The sequence below is a fragment of the Mya arenaria genome, chromosome 11, assembly GCF_026914265.1.
Source record: "Mya arenaria isolate MELC-2E11 chromosome 11, ASM2691426v1".
Classification (NCBI taxonomy): domain Eukaryota; kingdom Metazoa; phylum Mollusca; class Bivalvia; order Myida; family Myidae; genus Mya; species Mya arenaria.
In genome coordinates, this window is record NC_069132.1 from 24,283,525 (window position 1) to 24,308,147 (window position 24,623).

The 24,623-nt window shown below is 35.1% G+C and overlaps 1 protein-coding gene across 1 annotated transcript in view; it reads left to right on the forward strand.

Moving 5' to 3' along the window:
• LOC128207636 (xanthine dehydrogenase-like) overlaps window positions 1-24,228 on the forward strand; it is a 36,962-nt gene extending 12,734 nt beyond the window's left edge. The window contains exons 7-32 of the mRNA XM_052910678.1: window positions 7-92; window positions 277-429; window positions 631-733; window positions 2,038-2,177; window positions 3,234-3,344; window positions 3,645-3,711; window positions 4,129-4,229; window positions 5,098-5,265; window positions 5,946-6,068; window positions 6,430-6,537; window positions 6,821-7,028; window positions 11,421-11,500; window positions 11,693-11,802; window positions 12,534-12,638; window positions 12,944-13,137; window positions 13,354-13,434; window positions 14,640-14,749; window positions 16,934-17,047; window positions 17,571-17,732; window positions 18,491-18,619; window positions 19,027-19,157; window positions 19,499-19,642; window positions 21,417-21,540; window positions 22,948-23,044; window positions 23,316-23,423; window positions 23,687-24,228. Of these exons, the coding sequence (XP_052766638.1) occupies window positions 7-92; window positions 277-429; window positions 631-733; window positions 2,038-2,177; window positions 3,234-3,344; window positions 3,645-3,711; window positions 4,129-4,229; window positions 5,098-5,265; window positions 5,946-6,068; window positions 6,430-6,537; window positions 6,821-7,028; window positions 11,421-11,500; window positions 11,693-11,802; window positions 12,534-12,638; window positions 12,944-13,137; window positions 13,354-13,434; window positions 14,640-14,749; window positions 16,934-17,047; window positions 17,571-17,732; window positions 18,491-18,619; window positions 19,027-19,157; window positions 19,499-19,642; window positions 21,417-21,540; window positions 22,948-23,044; window positions 23,316-23,423; window positions 23,687-23,754 (3,125 nt within the window). The 3' untranslated portion in view covers window positions 23,755-24,228. The remainder of the gene's footprint in view (window positions 1-6; window positions 93-276; window positions 430-630; window positions 734-2,037; window positions 2,178-3,233; window positions 3,345-3,644; window positions 3,712-4,128; window positions 4,230-5,097; window positions 5,266-5,945; window positions 6,069-6,429; window positions 6,538-6,820; window positions 7,029-11,420; window positions 11,501-11,692; window positions 11,803-12,533; window positions 12,639-12,943; window positions 13,138-13,353; window positions 13,435-14,639; window positions 14,750-16,933; window positions 17,048-17,570; window positions 17,733-18,490; window positions 18,620-19,026; window positions 19,158-19,498; window positions 19,643-21,416; window positions 21,541-22,947; window positions 23,045-23,315; window positions 23,424-23,686) is intronic.
• The last annotated feature ends 395 nt before the right edge of the window (window positions 24,229-24,623 follow it).

Below are 24,623 nucleotides of genomic sequence, written 5' to 3' on the forward strand. Positions count from 1 at the left end.
TGCCAGGCTACTTCAAGCAGGAATCGTGTGACAACTTTGAGGTGGTTATTGACTGTGCTGGCATTCCGGAAATGCATGTCAACACATACGACGTACGTTAACAGTTTGTTATTTATTTAACATAAATGAAACGTAAATTATAAACATTAAAAAAGTCTTACCTGCATTTAAACATGTTTTCATCATTCTAATATTTTATTTTCCTTTTATTACAAATATAAACTGCTTCGTTGTAAAATATATAATGTTTAAACAAACTGCTTCCTTCATTCTAAGGCGCCGACTAAAACATACACGCTGGGTGGCGGACGTACACTAACCGACCTTATGGACATCTTCCGGGCGGAGGCTGCTAAATCCACCGACAAGGGGAACTTTAACGAGCTGAAAAAGTACCTGTACAGGGTCGCCTCATCGCCCATTAGAAACGTACAGATTTATCATATTGTCATTGTATCAAATACACGACTAATTTCATTTCTAAATCACCTCTCTGTATTGTCTGCAAGCTTCCGTTGGAGATACTCTTAGTTTTTAGTAAATTTGTTGCAAGTCACATGCTTAATACTAGTTACTAAGCAATTTCTGTTTTGTATACGTACTATTGATGTCATAAACATCGTATTTCAGCGTGGAACGTGGGCAGGCAACTTGATGATGAAAAACAAGTACCCTAGCTTTCCTTCTGACGTCTTCAATATCATGACTGTTTTAGGCGCTAAACTCACCGTCGGTATGATCCATACTTTTTCGTATCAATCCAGTTACAGACTATTTCTGTTAAAGGGTCGTAATCAGTTTTTTTCTTTCATCACAGTCTTACCCGTAACATGTCAAGACGACACCAGTAAAGAAATGTGAAATGTATTATTGAATGAGAACTTTTTACTACAAACATCGAAACCGTTAACACATAATAAAAAGTCTATCTACTGATGCCGAGCTGCTTGACGTTCGTACAGATTTATCGAGACCATTTAGTTGCGACGTACGATTATTTTTTCAATTATTGCAAACATTTTATGTAAGATAAGTGATTTGTCAGAATTCAAAGGTAATTAATTTTGGCTCTTCTATTAACGCCTAAACTATTAGTAAGGCCATTGATTTGCAGCATGCAACAACAAAAAATATCCAGTGATTGACCGTTTATATATTGAGAATATTGTATATAAAAATGCAAACATAAAATTGCTACCACTTTCATATCCTACAGTTAATTCAAACCGTATTGATCATATCGTACCAAATCCTTACCTCCTCGCAGTTAAGATGTCGATTACATATCGAATGTTTTCTACTAATTTAGAGGCAGTTTTTGATAGGTCGTAAAGAGTCATCAAAATGTATGGTAGCCATGTCGTAGAAAAACGTACAGTTTCCTCAAACTTAAGTAAGACAATTCGTGGCATATCCTCGTTGCAAATTTTGAGATGTCTCACGGTAGTAAGTTCTTTTAATATCGTTCGTTTATGAGGCGGTCATATATTTCTAGTAAAACCCCTTTGATGCATGCGCCGTAGTACTCATTTTAACGTGAATATAGAACTTCAAATATAACATGTTATCATGAAACATACAATTCAGTTCCTTGTCTCAACACTTTTGTGTCTTGAACTGTGAATACATTCAAATATAAATTTTCATGTCCAAATTTAACGTAGCTTTCGTACAAACTCACTTCCGAACACTTACACAAAACTCAAATAAACTCGTAGCAGTTCAAACCATGTTGTCGTACAAAACCGCTACATTATTTCAAATCGTTGTAGCTAAATAACATTCGAACAGAATTGTATTAATGTCGAAGAATTCATGCGAAGTTATGAAGATGTCGAATCTATGACCAAATATATCGCTGAGTTATCTTAGAGTAAATGTTCAAACGCTCATTTAACGGGGATATATGTTGAGTCCTGTCTTGCTGTATATGACGCACTTGTGACAGTTGGTGGCAATATACAGCCCAATGTTGTTTATAATTGATATCTGTAATTAGACTAATATTGACTTGTCCCCTTGTCCCCTTGCATTCAGGCCAGACGCCCCAAGATGTTCTGACTGCAGACGCGTTCTTCAAAGCGGACATGACCGGGAAGGTCCTCTCCAAGGCAACATTCCAGAAGTTCGGAACCAACGATGTGGTCGTTTGCTTCAAAGTCATGCCAAGATCGCAGGTATAGAAAATAGTTAAACTAATGTATATACGATGCGTATTTAGTATATAGTAAAGGGAATATTTATAATTTTATAAATAGACCATGGCTCAAAAACATTTCGCTGTTTGTGTACCAGGAGCAAGATGTTTGTGGTGAAGAAATGGTGCATTAGTTAGTAATGTTAACAAATTCATATTATAACGAAATATATGATTTGCTTTGAAAATTCATTTTATCGGTTCAAATAAACACCACGTGACAGCTATCGTCCAGCCCAGTATTTCAATTAAGGGTGTAACGATACACCAAAAAATATAATACAATACATTTCATCTTTTAGCAATTGCAGAAACGCTGGTAAGACTAATGAAAATAACACATAAAAAGATTGTACAATGGCATGCTACTATTGTTGACATGTTCGTCCGTTATCATATTTAAGTTTTTTAACAGCATTATTATGCATTTGTTCCAAACGGCGGCACAATACTTCAGTTACTCAAGGCTACATGCAACTAATATTTACACTCACTCAAATAAAAACCGCTCCTACCGATTGCCAAAACTAACCTCCTCCGATAATAAACCCCGTACTTCAGCGCGGCTCCAATTAACGTGCTGTTATGTAGATTGTCGTCGTATACAGTTCAAAGAACGTTGAATTGATAGAAACAAACTAGGTTCCACATTTTGTAAAAATAGAATGAAACGTTAATCATCCAATACAGCATAGTATTTGAGTGCAGTGTACACCATTGGGTCAGCATTCGGCGTGAGCATGTCATTTAAATATAATTCTAAGAAAATAATACTGATGTTGTTTATTCACATATTTTAAACAATTAACATCCTGCATCCGAGTGCGTTGAACCCCACCGTGTCTTGGTTTATGACAGCTTGCGATTTCCATAAAGGCATCTGGTTCACATTTCATGCACAAACATATTTTCAAACTTCTCGTTTCTCATTTAACACATACCGCGTTGTACTCTTCATAACTTTACTTTGAATACTGCCATTAAGCGATGATAGAGAATTTGATATAAATGACATTACCCTTCTCTCCTTTCACAGAACAGCCTGGCTCTCGTTAACGCGGCCATCCGGATGCCTATAGACGCCATTCAGGGTTTCTTGGTAACTGGACAGCCGATCATTTCAATTGGTGGCATAAGTGAAACTTTCGTAAGTAATTTCGGAAACACATTGATTGAGGCTATTGTATTTGTTCACCAAGCAATTTTCCTGACTTACTCAATCATTTTTGACGATTCATTTGGCTAAATGAATATTGTTTATTATAAACATTAACTTATTTTAACTTATGTCCTTAGCAAATTCATTTTTTCTTGGTACTGATATACCGTTTCTACATAAACTATATATTATCATGTATGTTTTAATTATTGATAAGGTTCACAATAACTATAGCAATTCCTCTAGATTTCATTGTAATGACTTTAACTAAACCTTGCTGCATTGTAGCATCGGGCGACAAAGACGGAGGCGTACCTTTACGGGAAGCAGCTATCAGCACCTTCCACAATTGCAGGTGATTTGCCCTATCTTCATGATAAAATATCTTAAACACCATCACTTCATGACATCATTGACATGTATGTCTAAAGTATTCTGCAGCCGGTGTAAAATCGGCGCATGGAGTAACATTATATTGTAGATCTTTAAGTCACTATGTCATATATTTTGTTGTCTCTTTAAGCAATGTTATAGAAGGAGGGTATTGTTTATGAATATTCTGATCTTCCCTTTAGTTATACCCTTTTAAAGTATGCCATAAAATGTACATTTCGATTACATTTCGATTATGTTGTGTATGTATTAGATGGTAATAACCATGTATGCTGAAGGTACAATGTACAGTGGTATATGCACATTATGGTTATAATATTAAATAGAAATACATGTAGTATGTTCCATTACTGATATCGCCATTATTACTACCTTACAGGAGCTTTGACAACGTTAGCGGGCGAGCTATTCCCGACCCCAGGGCTGGTATTACCTAGCCCCGAATACAGGAAGACCGTGGCCTGCGCACTTCTCTACAAGGTTTGCAGCAATTTACACATTCGGAACTCCTCGGCCATTTTCATCGAAGACAATTTTAACCTCGGATGTATTTGGACGGTTTACATACTCAGAAATCAGTATGTTTAAGTCCGCTGCAAGAAGATCGCGTAGTAATTTAATTTAGCAGTTAAACTTAATGACTTAATGGGACTGTTAATTATGTTTGCAGTAATAAACTTCACTGACAATCAATGTAAACTAAGATCAATAAATACAACTCTTAAACACAACATTTAATTAATGATATAAGTCAGATATTTACGAACTACTTCTACTGATGTACCGGCATACATCCGAGGTTGTTTTCGATCAAAATGGCCGAGGAGTTCCGAGTGCGACTTAGTTGTAGAATGTTAAAACCTTTATTTTTTAAAGTCTACACAATTGTTAACTTTTAACAATGTATATTGCATTGAATGAATGTGATCTGCTGTATATGTATCAATATTTGAAACGATTGTTTTAGCTATAACTTTATAAGACATATTTCAACTTAACAATGCTGTCTTTAGTCACGTTGTCAACTTTTATCAAAATTCTGAACAATTGGCTCATTAGTTTATCTCAACATAACATCGATGTATTTTTATGAAACCTTAATCAGATTAAAAAGAAAATAATAGTTTGAACCCTTTACCTGCCGATCAAACTCTGAAGTATTTATACTGAAATATACGTACGTGGCCATTAGAATTTTTCAAGAAATAACAAATGTTTATACTATGATTAAAAACGAGTACTGTAAAGTGACAATAACACTATAAATCATATTTAACGAGTGAATTGGTCCATTTGTTATAAAATACTTTTATTATCTGCTATTTTTTCAATTTTTTCTTTGTCTTAGTTCGTTCTGAAAGTTTTGGGAACCAGTGCGGGCTACAATTTCCGGTCTGGCGTGGACGTGCTTCACGACATCCGGCCGCTGTCCACCGGAACACAAACCTACGACAACAAACAAAAGCCGGATTGGCCGGTTCACAAAGCCGTCAAGAAAATTGAGGGTGACGTTCAAGTAAGATTTTAGGGTTAGGGCTAGGGTTAGGATGATGAAAACAAGTCATAGGTTGAAGTAAGAATTCCGATAACAATTGTGAACATGAGCGTCGTATCTAGCTATAAGAAAATACCGATAGAAAAATCTCACACCAGTTTGCGGAATGCATTTCTATGAAATTTCATTATGTTGAGGTTCGGTGATAAAAAAGCAACATTTTTTCTTATACCGACCGTTTTCATTACGTGATGTAGCTTTGTACATTCGCTGATGTGGCAGCCCCTGACATATCGAGCTCGCCGAAAAGCTATAATTATGCGTCATGTTGGTAGATTCCTTTAATAAATTTGGGTACACTAGTCTTGCTGTAACAGAAGAAGGGCCGCTCCTGGGGAGCGCTAGGCGTTAAGAGTTCAATGCATGTTTGCAAATATACGCCTATCATCTGACCACATGACCAGCTCCCATATATATGCAATAATGACGAACGCAAATATATCTGATGGATAAGTTGTTTGTTTATTGTTTCTTTCCTTTCTATGTGTTTGTTTATTTATTTGTTTGACTGATATTTCATTCATTCATTCATTCGTTCGTTCGTTCGTTCGTTCGTTCGTTCGTTCGTTCGTTCGTTCGTTCGTTCGTTCGTTCGTTCGTTCGTTCGTTCGTTCATTCATTCATTCATTCAATATACCAAGGTGACAGGCGAGGCGCAGTTCACTGACGACCTACCTCCAGTTCCGGGTCAGCTGTACGCCGCCATCATCACGGCCACTGTCGGCAACGCCACCATCCAGTCCATAGATCCACAACCCGTAATGGTCAGTGTATTTACTTGCTAAAGGTTGGTAGATTTCAAAACTTAATTGTATTCCATTGACACACAATAATCGCTTTTTTGGAGTTCAAAGGTAAGGTTTATACTTTTTTAGCATTAGCCATAAGATTTAATAAACAACAACTGTATATCTTCGCGTGTCCATAATTAAATGTTTCATTATGTGGTGCGATGTTGGTCTGGTAAGCTACATGAACTCTAAATAGCAAGGCCTGATTGAGTGTTAAAATCATGTAAAATTGCGTAAAACTATGGTAAACAGAGATTTTTTTAGTAAATAAAATAATATTTTTAACCCTTTTGCAATACAAATTTGTGGTTAAGCCAGTTGGTTCCTTCATCAGGCACTTCCTGGTGTGGTCCGAGTATTGACGGCACTCGACATTCCGGGTGCGAATGATGTCAGAGTTCCCCAGCAGCTCTCGCCAACTATGGTTCCGGAACTGGAGGAGGTACTCACTCCCATATTACCGCCGCGCTATGTTATAAGTCTCGAGTTTTGAATGTTATATAATACAGTGAAATCTATTTTCTTTATTTGATGCAATTAAGGCTGTTTCTTTAACTACGCATTTAATGATAACTCGGATCTGCCGAACGCCATTTTTATTAGAATAATAGCATTGCAATGTGTAAAGTTTTTAAGCTAGTATATCGTGCGACTGACTCCCAAATTCAATTTACGTTTTCGATTCTCAAAATATAGCACAAGTTTTTAACTTTTGTCTTTTGTAGTTGTTCTGCAGCGGAAAAGTGATGTACTACGGACAACCAATAGGGATGGTAGTCGCGGAGAGCCAGACACTAGCAGACAAGGCGGCGCGCCTCGTCAATGTCACCTACAACTCTATTTCCGCTCCTGTCATCACCGTGGATGATGCAATCGCCGCTAAAACCTTCTACCCGCAGCCCATGCCGGCGATTGTTGTTGGAGACCCCGACAGTACGTATAAGGAATATTTTCAAAGAAACACATATTACCTTAATTTGGCGTATTTGTTCTTAAACAATCTTAAAATTTATAACCTTATTCGTGTTTTATTTCCGACTGCCATAAGCACTGGTGATCAGGTTCAAGTTTAGAAAGTATAAAGACAGTCTTTTATTTTTGATAACGGAACAAATATACTCTTATGTACAACAACCATAATTCAACAGTACACGTCGTTGAGTACGAATTCTTTACTTGTTTAAAATAAGAACAAAATCCTCACAGTTTAGTTAAATTTCCTATAACATTATTTTAAACACAGCTATAAATCATAGACATTCAATTAAACGTAATTGACTGCAATACAAAACCTAAACTATTCGATTAGAAAACACTATTCTTTATAATAACTCATGTTTGCTGAAAACATGGCACCACAAAATCACGCATATCACAATTACTCACTATATATTGATGGCAAGGAAGATATGTTGTAAATGTACTTACAGTGAAATTATTCACAATGGTCTATAAGTGTTCGAGTAACTAGATAATAAATAAGGTTATATGGAACAAAAAGCGCTGCCATTCAGCTTCTGTGATTTTCAAAACATGTAGCTATCGAAACAAGTTTAATTTATTCTCATTTAGTACAATGAACAATTTGATTATATCTAGATTATTTCTTACCAGCTAAATACTTGACATATTTACTATAATAGTTGAATGGGAATGGGAAATTTGTTATGTATATTTATGAACCGATCTTTTGTTATGTGAGTTTGACCAATCACAATTAGGCTTTAGTTGCGAATCAACATTGGTTGTTTATTTGAATCATTTTCTACTTTACTTATATTTTGTGATTGACATGTCATATGTTACATGACCCATAATTGGATATAAAAACAACAATAAAATAAACTGCAAATGAATATTTATGACTTTATGCAAAGTAAAATGTTGCATGGAACCTAAGAACATGTTTAATAAGCGAGTTGAAGTGTGTTTATAAATTTCGCTATTTTTAATGCGTTACTGCTGCATATGTTGATTAGGATGAACATTCAAACACTTTGAGTTCTAACCTATGTTTACATGCATTTACAATAAGCATATAATGAACACTCAAACACTATGAATTCCAACCCTTGTTCACATGTTACAACAATAAGCATATAATAAACACTCAAACACTTTGAATTCCAACCCTTGTTCACATGTTACAACAATAAGCATACGATGAACCTTCAAACTCCTTGAATTCCAACCCTTGTTCACATGTTACAACAATAAGCATACAATGAACACTCAAACACTTTGAATTCCAACCCTTGTTCACATGTTACAACAATAAGCATATAATGAACCTTCAAACTCCTTGAATTCCAACCCTTGTTCACATGTTACAACAATAAGCATACAATGAACACTCAAACACTTTGAATTCCAACCCTTGTTCACATGTTACAACAATAAGCATACAATGAACACTCAAACACTTTGAATTCCAACCCTTGTTCACATGTTACAACAATAAGCATACAATGAACACTCAAACACTTTGAATTCCAACCCTTGTTCACATGTTACAACAATAAGCATACAATGAACACTCAAACTCTTTGAATTCCAACCCTTGTTCACATGTTACAACAATAAGCATATAATAAACACTCAAACTCTTTGAATTCCAACCCTTGTTCACATGTTACAACAATAAGCATATAATGAACCTTCAAACTCCTTGAATTCCAACCCTTGTTCACATGTTACAACAATAAGCATACAATGAACACTCAAACACTTTGAATTCCAACCCTTGTTCACATGTTACAACAATAAGCATACAATGAACACTCAAACACTTTGAATTCCAACCCTTGTTCACATGTTACAACAATAAGCATACAATGAACACTCAAACTCTTTGAATTCCAACCCTTGTTCACATGTTACAACAATAAGCATACAATGAACACTCAAACTCTTTGAATTCCAACCCTTGTTCACATGTTACAACAATAAGCATTCAATGATCACTCAAACTCTTTGAATTCCAACCCTTGTTCACATGCTACAACAATAAGCATATAATGAACCTTCAAACTCCTTGAATTCCAACCCTTGTTCACATGTTACAACAATAAGCATATAATGAACCTTCAAACTCCTTGAATTCCAACCCTTGTTCACATGTTACAACAATAAGCATATAATGAACACTCAAACACTTTGAATTCCAATCCTTGTTCACATGTTACAACAATAAGCATACAATGAACACTCAAACACTTTGAATTCCAACCCTTGTTCACATGTTACAACAATAAGCATACAATGAACACTCAAACTCTTTGAATTCCAACCCTTGTTCACATGTTACAACAATAAGCATATAATGAACCTTCAAACTCCTTGAATTCCAACCCTTGTTCACATGTTACAACAATAAGCATTCAATGAACACTTAAACACTTTGAATTCCAACCCTTGTTCACATGTTACAACAATAAGCATACAATGAACACTCAAACACTTTGAATTCCAATCCTTGTTCACATGTTACAACAATAAGCATACAATGAACACTCGAACACTTTGAATTCCAACCCTTGTTCACATGTTACAACAATAAGCATACAATGAACACTCGAACACTTTGAATTCCAACCCTTGTTCACATGTTACAACAATAATCATACAATTAACACTCGAACACTTTGAATTCCAACCCTTGTTCACATGTTACAACAATAAGCATATAATGAACACTCAAACACCTTGAATTCCAATCCTTGTTCACATGTTACAATAATAAGCATACAATGAACATTTAAACACTTTAAATTCCAACCCTTGTTCACATGTTACAACAATAAGCATACAATGAACACTCGAACACTTTGAATTCGAACCCTTGTTCACATGTAACGACAATAAGCATATAATGAACACTCAAACACCTTGAATTCCAACCCTTGTTCACATGTTACAACAATAAGCATACAATGAACACTTAAACACCTTGAATTCCAACCCTTGTTCACATGTAACAACAATAAGCATACAATGAACACTCGAACACTTTGAATTCCAACCCTTGTTCACATGAAACAACAATAATCATACAATGAACATCTAAATGCTATTAGGTCCAACCCTTGTTTACATGTATCACCAATAAGCATATGCTCACAACTTAATTGTTATAATCCTGTATGCTGCGCTGCTCCAACGTTTAAATGAAATTAGCGTCTTCAGAGACGAAGGCCATGTCTATCCGTGGTATATTCACGCCTTTTCCGCTTCTTACACACCACAACATGGTTCCTAAACAGTTGATTATGATACATGACACAAATTCCACAAAAGTAGTTCGAGCACTCGTCACAGAAATGTTGAGTCCCAACGTTTAGATCGTCTTTGTTACAGACGCAACACATATCACTCTGACTTTTTGATGGCATTTTTTGTAGCGATGTAATAAATTTTGACGCCATTATGTTTTGTTCTGCTCATATGATCTATATGCTATGTAAGTGATTGATGATTCTCACGAATTTTAAGTATAGATGAATATTCTCAGGGAAGTTAAGTTTTAAAAGGAAGATGTGAGGGATTAATCTCAGGTTTCGCCTTTGTATTGTTTTATTTTTTCTTCATTTCCTTGCGGTCACGGACAAATTAATTTCAGTTGTATTATTTATCCGTCGTCATTTTTAAAAATAAAGACAATTTTCAGTCTATTTAAACCTTTTTTGTATTTACAAAATAAAATTCGAAGACTAGGTACTAGAAAATAACCATACATACTGAATTTGCCCTTGTTACACGTACCTTCATATATCACCATATACGTTGTTAACGTCATCGTTGTTAATATTCAAAGGTTAACTATCTGAAAGTTAACAATGATCCAGTTAACAACGTTGTTAACTTTAACAATGTTCTGAAAAATCCGCCAAATATTGTAAAATAGAAACCGAACACATTTGAAACAAAATAACTTTTATGAGTATTGCTCATTTCACATCTAAAGGAACTCATTAACATCCCTTGGAAAAGCAATAGTTAAGTTACAAAAGAAACAAAACACCTAATAATCGATGACATGATACAATTTAAGAGACGTTGAACCTTTGCACGAGCCCACAATGTCTCGCGTAATATCGTGCAATCGAGAGTGATCCAATACTGAAAGTTGTAGTATCTTGTTTCACAATTGTTGTAATATAAATATGCTTAAACTCACCTAAACTTTTATTAAACTTTCTAACAAATGACGTTTAAAACGCTGCATGTTGAATGTTTTATTAGCAGAAATGTATGTTGGGTGAACCGCCAAGTACACATTCGGGACAAAGGATCTCCCTTTTTTATCTGACTTTTTTGTATTTCCAGCGGCGATTTCAAGCGCCGCTCACTCCATCAGCGGTGTGTTCCGAACGCCTGAGCAGATTCACTTTCATATGGAGACGCAGGTATGTCATCACAGTTCATATATCTAATACGGGAAATGGTCTTTGACAAAAAGCCCGAATACTCAATAATATTGCTACAATTTCCTTTGTAAACATTTGAAATACTGGAATGTCTATATTGCAAACGTCAAATGATTATAACTAGATGCGGTATCAGCTATTCATATCATAATAGAACTCACTTTATAACAGGCGTCGAACGTTGTTCCCACGGAGGACGGGCTGCAAGTCGTCTCCACAACCCAATGGACGGACAACACCCAGCAAGCAATCAGCCTCGTCACCGGAATACCAAAAAATAAGTTAGTCTATCATAGGCAAAGCTGCTGTATTTATGCAATCTTTATTCAGTTTTCAGTTTTTTCCAAAAAAAATGGCACTGTGGTTATTTCCCAACCCTCAGTACATCATAAGATTCGTCAACGGTATTTATGCGCGTATGAACTAGCACGTGTTTGTGTACAGATACAAAAGTGATGTATAAACTAATCCCACCAATCATGTCTAATTGTAAGCATCAGCAATCCTTATGCGGTAAAAAACAGATACATATGTACCGTTTAATCAACGCAGATTCTCAGTCTAACATTCATGGTGTTTTCTTGGATCTACACGACATTAAGATTTTAACATTTAGACATATTATCTGATATCTGCAGGTTAGGCATCCATATAATTTGTAAATTACCCCCTCCCCTTTTTATAAAGTTATTGCTTATATGTTTTACATTTATATTAACAATAAACACAGGCTTTAAGCAATTTCGAAAACTCATAGAACGGACTGCATTCAGCGAGATATTAAGACATTATCCTGGATGATCACAAGAAACTTTTAAATGGGAACTACAAGGACAACGCAAGCGGCCAGTGCATAAATTATGACCCTGTTTAAAGACCCACTGATCAGAGCCCAACATACACTCAATAAGGGACAATCATCATCAGTAAAACATACCCACAGAGAACTAGTATGCATATTTTGAGATGGTGATTTAATATTTCATGTACATAATATAATATATATTTTAAGGATCGATGTGTCCGTGAAGAGGATGGGAGGAGCTTATGGCGGAAAAATATCCCGCAACAACTACATCGCCGCCGCTTGTGGACTTGCTGCAAAATTAACGAACAGGTATTCCTGCAAAATGAAGTCGCTAATATTGATTGAGATCAAAATGAAACCAGTTTTACATTTATCTTTACTCCAGTGAAAATACTTGTGGGGAAAACATATGCAACTTCAACGGAATGTTCATCAACCATAAACGAATTGTGATCTTTTAAAATTACACAATTAACACTCAACAAGAATTACTAAAGAAATACTTAATGTTTTTTAACCAAACCAATTCACCAAACAGGAAACGGTATCTTGTCAACAAAGTATCGCATTGCCAAAACATGACTTTAAACGAAACACATATTTCCTTCATATAGGCCGGTTCGAGGGAGGATGGACATCCAGTCGAACTTGGAGGCGTGCGGGCGTCGTTATCAACACAGGGGCGACTTCCGAGTGGGCTTTGATGACACCGGGCTCCTGAAGGGCATTGACCTAAATATATATGAGAGTACTGGGTTCCTACCCAATGAACAACTGGGCTTCTTCTTCGCGTGTTTCTTGGATAACAGTACGTTTTCTCTTCGATATAAGTTTATTCATGTTAATAGTTTATTGTCAATTTTACCCAAGGAATAACGCAGCTTAAAAACAACAACTTACTAGTATGTCTGTATATTTTCTTCAACGATTGTCACAGTGTTATAAGTGAATTTGTAGTATTTCATTCGTGAAAAAAGAGGTGTGTGATAGAGTAACATGTGTATATTTATATATTGTGATACAGCCTATTTCTGTCCAAACTGGAGGATAAATATGAACAGCCTTCGGACCAACATCGCCATGGCAACATCCGTCAGAGCACCAGGTTTTTATTCATTTGCATTGTCTTACATATGCCCTAACTGAACTTAAATAAATAGATGAAGTCAAAGCGGTTATTCAAAATCAGACCTGCCTCCGTATGGGGGGAGAGAGGTACATAAATTGAAACGAACGCAACAGACAATAGTCTCGGTTTCTAAATAAATTGTGGCCATGTTGTCAATCTGTTGAAAATAAATATGATTCATTTTCATGTTTGTTTATATAACGTTCTCTTAATTGCCTGTCTAAACATCGAGACGGTTACCTTTTCTATTGATATTTAATGAGGCCGGAAACCATTCACAAAGGCTATGCTTTAGCAAATATAATTGACTGCCAAGATCAAAAAATCATGTGGTTTGGTATTGGCACAGTAACAAGAAAGGCCCGGCCAAATAAGGCCCGGTCCAGCATTTTTGTTCGCAAAAAACATTGCGTCCTTTTTGACGCATACTATCAAAATATTCCTCTTGTTGAAAATTGTATTATAAAAGTAATTATACATATCACATGTAAATATACCTAACCCTTACTGCAGTTTCAGTATAGTTTTGTTCATTGTTATATTCGTTAAACATATATTATTATTATACCTCACGTGACTTGCCCATGTTAATTTCTCATATACCCATCATGGGCAATTTCTTACTGTCACACTGACAGTACCGTTTTGACCGGTTGACATTATTACTGTCACATAGCACGCGTGTCTAAAAATAGGCATTGTTTTGGTTTCCCAAGTCTGAGGTGGTAAGCGCTTATTAAAATATGTTGTAAATCTGAGTACATCCGGTATTTGCATTATTTCTAAGCTACATTTGCAACAAAATGACAGCTAATGTTAACAAACAATAATTAACAGAATAAATTGATTAAACTTGTGTAATGGTAAAAAATCTTTATATATGTATATAAATGTAACTGTTTTCGGTATAATAAAATAAATATTGCATGGCTTCCAGTGTGACAGTACATATTGTCACACTGGAAGCCATGCAATATTTATATATTATCGGTTTCATTTGTAAAACAAGTTCAATAACTATATTTGAGTTAGATAGTTTAAACGTTTACCATACAACTTTTTACTTTTATAATAAAACAGTTACGAGTTCGGATTTTGTCTACTTGTAGAAAATTTAAATTTAAATTCAAGATGTTCCGTATTAATATTAACCAACCTTTATATCATCCCTGTTCTGACAGCCTCCACCCCGGCGGTGATGATTATCGAGAACGTGCTGGAAGAGGTGGCCAGGGTGGTAAACAAGGATCCCTGGACCGTCAAACAACTCAACTTCTACCATACAGGACAGGTTAGTCAATATGATAACTCAAACGGAAATAATTAAATAATACGAATAGAACGAAAGCAAAAAATAAACATGTAAGCAAATTTTGATGTAGATTTATGACACATATCGGACAGGTATATGACATGACTTAATTATTAGAAAACTAAAGCATGTAATTTTGGTACAGTTTAGGATTCCATTATTTAATATCTATTTAAGAACATCTTTGATTTACACGAGTCATAGGTTTCTCTCTCTATGTGTATATGAATATGTGTTGCTTGAACAATTTTTAACAATGCGATCATAACGAAGCTGTCACTGTTATAGCACATCTGAACAGGGAGTACAATGACACACAGCTAGATTATTAAGGTCGGCAATGTACATTGTCTGTTTAGTTTTTGTAGATGTAGATATCTGTTATGTAGGTAATATAATAGCCACTCCATTATTCTGTAGGTATCACTGTATATATATATATACTATAGGTATGACCGTTTGGTATGACATTGACAAACTGCAATATTCGATAAGTAACATCGTTTGGTTTTGAACCATTGCAATATTCTATAGGTAACATCGTTTGATTTGTCATTGAACCACTGCAATATCCTTTAGGTAGCTTCGTTTTGTTTGACATTGAACCACTGCAATATCCTTTAGGAAGCATCGTTTTGTTTGACATTGAACCACTGCAATATTCTTTAGGTACCTTCGTTTTGTTTGACATTGAACCACTGCAATATCCTTTAGGAAGCATCGTTTTGTTTGACATTGAACCACTACAATATCCTTTAGGAAGCATCGTTTTGTTTGACATTGAACCACTGCAATATTCTTTAGGTAGCTTCGTTTTGTTTGACATTGAACCACTGCAATATCCTTTAGGAATCTTCGTTTTGTTTGACATTGAACCACTGCAATATCCTTTAGGAATCTTCATTTTGTTTGACATTGAACCACTGCAATATCCTTTAGGAAGCATCGTTTTGTTTGACATTGAACCACTGCAATATCCTTTAGGTAGCATCGTTTTGTTTGACATTGAATCATTACAATATCATTAAGGTAGCATCGTTTGATTTGTCATTGAACCACTGCAATATTCTTTAGGTAGCATCGTTTTGTTTGACATTTAACCACTGCAATATCCTTTAGGCAACATAGTTTGATTTGTCTTGAACCACTGAAATATCCTTTAGGTAACATCGTTTAATTTGTCATTGAACCACTGCAATAGTCTTTAGGTAGCATCGTTTTGTTTGACATTGAACCACTGCAATATCCTTTAGGTAGCATCGTTTGGTTTGACATTGAACCATTGCAACATTCTATAGGTTACATCGTTTGATTTGTCATTGAACCACTGCAATATTCTGTAGGTAACATCGTTTGGTTTGAACCACTGCAATATCCTTTAGGTAGCATCGTTTTGTTTGATATTGAACTACTGCAATATTCTGTAGGTAACATCGTTTGGTTTGAACCACTGCAATATCCTTTAGGTAGCATCGTTTTGATTGATATTAAACTACTGCAATATCCTTTAGGTAGCATCGTTTTGTTTGATATTGAACTACTGCAATATTCTATAGGTTGCATCGTTTGATTTGTCATTCAACCACTGCAATATTCTGTGGTTAACATCGTTTGGTTTGAACCACTGCAATATCCTTTAGGTAGCATCGTTATGTTTGATATTGAACTACTGCAATATTCTGTAGGTAACATTGTTTGGTTTGAACCACTGCAATATCCTTTAAGTAGCATCGTTTTGTTTGATATTGAACTACTGCAATATCCTTTAGGTAGCATCGTTTTGTTTGATATTGAACTACTGCTATATTCTGTAGGTAACATCGTTTGGTTTGAACCACTGCAATATTCTTTAGGTAGCATCGTTTTGTTTGATATTGACCTACTGCAATATTCTGTAGGTAACATCGTTTGGTTTGAACCACTGCAATATCCTTTAGGTAGCATCGTTTTGTTTGATATTGAACTACTGCAATATCCCTTAGGTAGCATCGTTTTGTTTGATATTGAACTACTGCAATATCCTTTAGGTAGCGTCGTTTTGTTTGTCATTGAACTACTACAATACACAGTATTAGAAAACGCCGTTTGGAATGACCTTGAAACACGGCCATATTTTATAGGCAACATTTATCGGTATTACATTGAACCATTTCAATATTCTAGGTAACACCGCTTGGTATGAAACTAGACCATTGCAATATTGAACTGGTGTACCAGCAGCTTATGACGTCAGCACAGGTCCAAACACGCCAGGAACTTTTCAAGTTCTATAACCAGGTACGTTATTATTCTGATTTGATACAAAGCAAATGAAACCAGTGACAGCTAAGAAGCCTAATATGATAGCCCTGTTAACAGGCATAGGGTCCACAGCATAATGCACTTAATGAAAAAAATGACGTCATAATACGATCAAAATCACATATACATTACGATAATTTCATAAACACACACTTGCACCTACCACATGCCTTAAAATAGCTTCGTTATTCTGTCTACCCTGTTGGAACAGTCAGTAAAACAGCGGAACATCTTACAGTTAAAACTATTGTTAATGAGTGTTTAACGATTGTAAGCAACAGTTATGCCGATTTTCTAATTATTTTTCAAATGGAATATTTAAAAACAAGTGACATGTGTATTTACACACTTACGTTTAGTTCACCGATAATGTACAGGTGAAAGTTTGGTTCGAGAACTTAAACGACATCCCATACAACATATATTTTTAAGCCGTTCTTATTATAATCAGACCATCGTCTTAAAAGTTAAATAGCTCGTGTTTGTTCTTTGTTGACAGGACAACCGTTGGAAGAAGAAAGCGTTAGCTGTTGTTCCCGTGAAATTCGGCATGATGTGGTCATTAGACATGTTCACGGCCGTGGTCTCCATTTACGGACACGATGGGACTGTCGCTGTCACCCATGGCGGAACGGAATGTGGTCAGGGTATCAACACAAAGGTAAATTTAAGTAAATGAAACTTTTGTTTTTAAGTTTAAATACCTAAAAATGCATGAAGTTAGCTCTATAAGTCTCACACGCGGTTATCTTTACAAGACTTTGATGTTTGTCTACGAGCTTCCCTATGTATTTTCACAGATCTTTTGCTGACAAAGAATTGTTTAAGCTTTGGTGAAATTGAGATAGTTTAATATGTCTGTCACATGTTCAATTGATTATAAACAAAAAAACTGCAGTTTGAATTGTGCACGATGTTGTACCATTGATACAAGCATATTCTTCATATTTCACAGTACATAAAAACCGATGTCTGGCACGAATCCCATTAAATTCAGTTAAAATTTGTTCACGAACCACGCACATACATTAGCACAATAACAAAACTAAACAATCAAAATATGATCAAAACGTTTTAAAAACGAAAACTTGTTATTGAATTATAGTGTATACTATAGTCAAAACAACAGAGGTAAAAAATGTGTTGCTTTATATCGATCATAACTTTTCATTTCAGTGAATATTTTCAACTTAGACCATATATTACTAAACGTTTAATCGTTTTCTGTAAAGAGCATTACAGTTATTTGCGTTTTGGAATGCAATAAGCTTTGTGGATAAAAACTTAAACTAACCATAGGGGTTCGATGTTTGTAATGATTCGGCAATTTTCCACCCACGATATTTCTTTAATAAACACGTTCAGCGTTGCAATAACGTGACTACTGAAAACTTAAAATACTTTTGATATGACACGCAGGTTGCCCAAGTGGTTGCTTACGAGCTTGGAATATCTGTGGACATGGTGTCCGTCAAATCCACGGTCAGCACAATTGCGGCCAACAATTTCACCACTGGCGGGAGCGTCACAAGCGAGGGGTGTTGCAGGGTAGGTGATACACAAGATAACTGGCACTTGATAGGTTTATTATAGACAAACTACGCAAATCATAATATAAAAACAACTTGTGACTCTTATCTACGGCACGCCCGGGTGTTAGACGCGTTTTATCTTGGTTTGACCCTATAAGTAAGCAATTACTTCTACACAACAAATAACAATACTTAAATGAATTTTAAGTAGGCATTTTCCAATAGTGTTTAAACAACAAAATATCATAGTGAATTGCATATTTATTTATTACATCAATCAAAATCCGCAAAATGTAAATAACAAAGGTACAAAAAATATCAGCAAATTATACAACGCGTTAAGTAACTACGAGTATGTTTTGGTTCAGCATATTAATATAAAAACCCATATCATTTACCCATTAAAATTCCGAACCCTTCCAGGCGGCGATAGAATGCTGCAAGGCCCTCAATTCGCGGATAACACCGATAAAGACGGCCAACCCGGACCTTGACTGGGCGAAGCTCATGAGCAAGTGTGTGGATGTTGGTGTCGCTCTCACAGAATCCTACACGTAAGAACTCTTTATTTCTAAAATATATTTTAAAGGCAAAATACTAGATATTGCACATGTGTGTTTGTGTGTTGTTTACAAATCAATTTTCTATCTTATCAGTCTCTTATATCTATTATATACAACGCGCTGTGCCTTTAATGAAATTTTATTGACCAAATAGCATACGAGGGTTGTCCCTAAATAGCGTATATTTCTTAAATAAATTTATTTGGCTATACGACATACTTAAACAAATTTACAAAAAAAACGACCCGCACTTAGTACAACAAGTGAACCCGCTGCATTTCTTAGTATGCATATTTTAACGTAAAATCCCAAAAGATAATCGGAATTTGCAGGAACGCCGGGAAACGGGCGACAGGTGGAAGTGATCTGTTTGCTTACAACGCTTACGGCGCAACCTGCTCTGAGGTGGAGTTGGATGTGCTTTCTGGTGAATACCAGATCAACCGTGTGGATATCGTGTATGACTGTGGAGAAAGGTAAATGGCGTTGTTATGTCCGGGATATATATTACACCTCGAACGAGACAACATTGTATGTATTACAGGGATATGTACACAACGTAGCTACGTACGCGTAGATAGAACATAGAACATGTGTGTATGTTGTATGACTTGTAAACAACATGGTACTGTTGTTGGTGGTAAGCGTGGCGGTCGAGTTTTACTATGGAGACACTGCAGTATTGTTTGTGGCAAGCGTGACTGTCGAGTGTTGCTGTAGTCAAAGGGGAATGTCGCAGAAATATTAGTTGTAAAAGATATTCCGAAATCGTGGTCTTTTATTCTGAAAGTTAAGAATAGTCTGTATCAAAAAGGCTTAACATTTAAAGTAGACATTTTGGAATATGACCTAGTATTTTTTGTGGAAAGCCTGGCTTCCAAGAAAAGGAGAGAGGTACAGACGCTGTGTTGTTTGTGGAAAGGCTGGCTTCCAAGAAAAGGAGAGAGGTACAGACGCTGTGTTGTTTGTGGAAAGCCTGGCTTCCAAGAAAAGGAGAGAGGAACAGACGCTGTGTTGTTTGTGGAATGTATGGACGTGGCACAACGTAAAATGCTCCTACCTCGTGGTTTTATAATCACAAAATTACAATTACATTTTTCATATACATTTAATTTCAATTTTGAGCCGTTTCATTCGTTCTCATACATCTTATTTCTTTAATAATAGAAACAAAGTCCCAGATTTGTTAGAAACACTTTTTATCGCATGCTATATCTTGTTCCTAACCGTCATGTATTTTGTATTACACATTCTTTATTCAATATCAGTCCGCAGGTATGTTAACAATTAAATTGACAAACAATAACTTCTAAGTTGGAACTATTCAATCAAGTCATTCATTTATTTCTCGTATGGATTTTCTGATAATTGTTTTTTTGAATAAAAGAAGTTAATCTTTCAATTAAAGTCCAATTATGTTTAGTGACTTATTTCATTGCATGCATATCCAAATGACTTCTCTCAACCTTTTTAACACTTTTAACCCCCCAAAAATGCATTTAACATATTTGTATATAAGGCAACATAAAGTTTTAGGTATTCAGAAGGTCACGTGATATGCAAATTTCGAAATCACGTTGTGCGCACTAAATCTAGATAATACTAAAAGTAACTTTTTATTTTGTTGCGTTTTTTAATTGCGATAAATGCAGTTTTGTGGATTAAAAGTGTAAAGAGTTAAGGAAAGTCATTTTAATTTCATTATATATATATATATATATATATATTAAAATATTAAAATATATATATATATATACACACAAAAATGGGCGTACATCACTTAAAATAGTGGGACTTTAAAGACGGACTTAAAACCAATGGATATAAAAATATAATTATTCCGGGTATTACATTTCTGCAATGCATGTAGTACAACGACATTTATTTGTGGTATTAGGCTCATCATTAGCGCAGGTGAAAAGGAGAGTATTTTTTGTTATTTAAACAAAAACAAGAATAGGAATAGGGCAATCCATTAAAGGAATCTGACATTCGTCATTATATAATACACAATGTTATTTAACTGTGTTTGTTCATAAAACCCTGCAAAAAATGGATAAAGCGTTATTACTATAAAGCGTTAGACACTAAGCATATATCGTAGCTAAAATAGCCGAAACAAATTTGACTGAAGAATGCGATACATTAACACGGCACTTGACTATGGTACACAAACCGTAAATATTTAAATTTTACTAGAAATGAATTATTTATTCAATAATAAAATATATAACTCATTATACATTGCAGCCTCAACCCAATGGTGGATATCGGTCAAGTGGAAGGTGCATTCGTTATGGGACTAGGCCTGAACCTTACCGAGGCGGTCAAGTACGACCCAAGCACCGGGCAGATGCTCTGCTATGATACATGGGTAAGCAAACACATAGAAATAAAGACACAGTTAAACTCTGACACGTACATTTCATCAATTTCGGCTGGGAATGGTGGTAGGTTCAAACCAGATGAAAATGTACGGAATGTACATAATCAAGACCGTAAATTTCGTGCGCGTTTACGTTCTTTTTCAATTCGCGCAAAAAACTATTTTTAACGATTTAAGTCAACATTAATCGATACGCGAGCATTTATCAATCTTATCTCCAAAAATATATTTCATAATAGTATACCTTACATGAAGTTTAGTTAGCCTTATAAAAATAGTGAACGGTAACCTTTATTTAAAGATGCACTCTCACTCACAAATAAGATTTACCACAATTAATACAATTGTTTTAATTTACCAAAATGGATGAATAAATGTCGAAAATAATGGTTCTAACGAAGAACACCGACTTTAATTTGAAAAAAGGTGCAGAAAACACGGTATTTTTACCTAATGACACAATAGTAGATCACAGTTAATATATTTGCATTCACCAACTATTTAATATTTTTGCGATTTCAGCTATCAAATACTCGGTTATAATCTTGTTACCAGTAATTAATATTTTTCATGAAATATTATTTAGTAAGTAATGAAAGGTTTATCAGTCAAAATGGATGTTTGTTATACGTGTGTATATGTATTGATTATGAATAAGAGTGTCACTTTAATAATGCCCGCTGAAGACAAGTTGCCTTCAAATGCTTAGTAGATCAGTCTAATCAAGACTGTCTCCTAAAATAATTTTACAGAATGTCTTTCAATGTAGAAAAATTATATTTAAGTTCCTATCTGTAAAGTGCGGTATCATATATAAACAAGACTGTCTCCGGAAATTAACACCATTAAATCATTTAAATGTGCAATATAGCCCATTAAACGGACCGAAGCCGAAGTCTTTATGAGCGTACTGGGTGGTCATTATAATGATAGGAGGTCTGCTGAGTAGTATGTATACAAACAATTGTACAACACGTGGATAAGTTGTCCAGAATTTATATTTAGGTTATTTCTTAAGGATTGTACGTGCGGGCTTGGCGAAATGCACGCATTTGAAATGGGGGCGCTGCATGTCCTATTCTTTTCATGGAATAGGTTGATTTGTCGCATGCCAGAAACATACATTTTTAGTTAGTTATATTTATTGTATTCTGAAATGCAGACTATTCGTTAGCTCACGCAGGCTAAACACATTTTTTCAAATGCTATAGATCAGCGTATTAGCAATAAGATATGTTTAAATTCTTCGTTTGATCGTATTCGCACATTGTTTATAACGCATATGTTTCAACAGCATGAATGATATAGTCTTTCGAGTGCGTTTTATTTTATTTTATTGGTGGAGCCTCCAGTGCAAAACTATTTAGTTTAAGAGCTTGTCTTTATCTTCTTCAGAATTATCATCCTCCAACAAATAAAGACATCCCAGTCGATTTCCGGGTCTCACTGCTAAAAAATGCACCAAATCCTGTCGGAGTACTTGGGTCGAAAGGTAAGCGGATAAAGGATATATAAAAGGATTATAAAAATCACTTTTCGATTTTTAATAACATCACCTGACCAGAAATATTCAAGTCGGATTAGATATTAGTGTTAGATAACCTAAGATTTTTAGCTCCAATATATTTATTGCATGGAACATCATTCAAAGAAAGTACACCCACATATTGAAGGATTTAGATCGATGAATTTGTAGCAAGACATGAGAATTATAATATTTTCTATATAGTTCTGTAAGTGAAAAATCATTCATCCACTTGTAGGTAGCGGAGAGCCGCCGTTGAACACTGCGGTCTCAGTATTTTTCGCCCTAAGAAAATGCATTGAGGAGGCGAGAAAAGATGCCGGCCAAACGGGAGCTTTTACGTTTGGTAAAACCAACGTTTTCATAAAGAGTTAATTATGTTACATCGGTTAATATTCTAATGTCCTCTTAGTTAGTACAATTATCAAGCGACTTAAAATAAGACTGCAGACATATTACACAAACTAGTCAACGCTCATGTTAAATTATAAACTGGAAAAACGACCTCGGCCCATATTAATTACCAGATTGAATATACGAAAGCATAGACCAAATTAAACTTCATGGCATGTCACTATAGTTTCCAATATGAAGTTCGTTTTATTACAGAGCCACCAGCCACCGTAGAGTCGGTTCAGCAATTATGTGGTACCACAACTTCACAATTTCATATTTAAGCTGGCAGTGATGATTTTTGGACAGTGTATTAATATTGACAATTGATTTGTTTTATCAACCTAAACTGAACATATGTTATGCACTTTCAATTTAATAACATATATCTAATTTTATGAATAATTGTGTGTTCATCGGGCCTGCGACCCCTTGGTTGATGGTCAAGTGCCTAGCCAATAGACGACGGATTCACCATCTACTATATCTATTTTAAAACAAACTTTTAACCACCCTCTCTTAGAAATTGATCAAAACATAAATGTTGTGATGTAAATTTTAATTGTTTCAATTATTGTCGTTGAATCTATTCAACAGACGATTCAGTTGTGTTTGTAAAGTTGTGTATGTTAAACACACGCCATTCTGTGAAAGTCACATGCCGAGTTTTACATTGCGGTGTGTAGAAGACAGATTTCAGTTCGTAGTTCTGCAAAGTACATTGTATGGTGGTGACTTTTCATTCGCAGTTGAACATGTTTACGCCTTAACAATGTCTTAACTCCTCCTTACGTCTTTCGGAAATTTCCGCTATCACTCGGCTCTATTTAAACCAATCATGGATACTTTGGACCGTGAACATTGCGAACCTTATTATGGACATTACGAATCATCTATATTATGACACTATGGACTACAGGATGGATTATAAATTATTTCATGTCGAATAAAATAATATATGATATTACAACATGTTTTTGTCTATATAATAGTAATTAATATGCACATATGACATGAAATGAGATGTATGCAAAATGATACTTGACTCAAACACAACAAAATGTAAGTCATTAGCATTAAATTATACTTCAAAAATGTAAAGTCCCATTGTCTTATTTTTCTTTCAAAGCTGCACTCTCACAGATTGATCGTG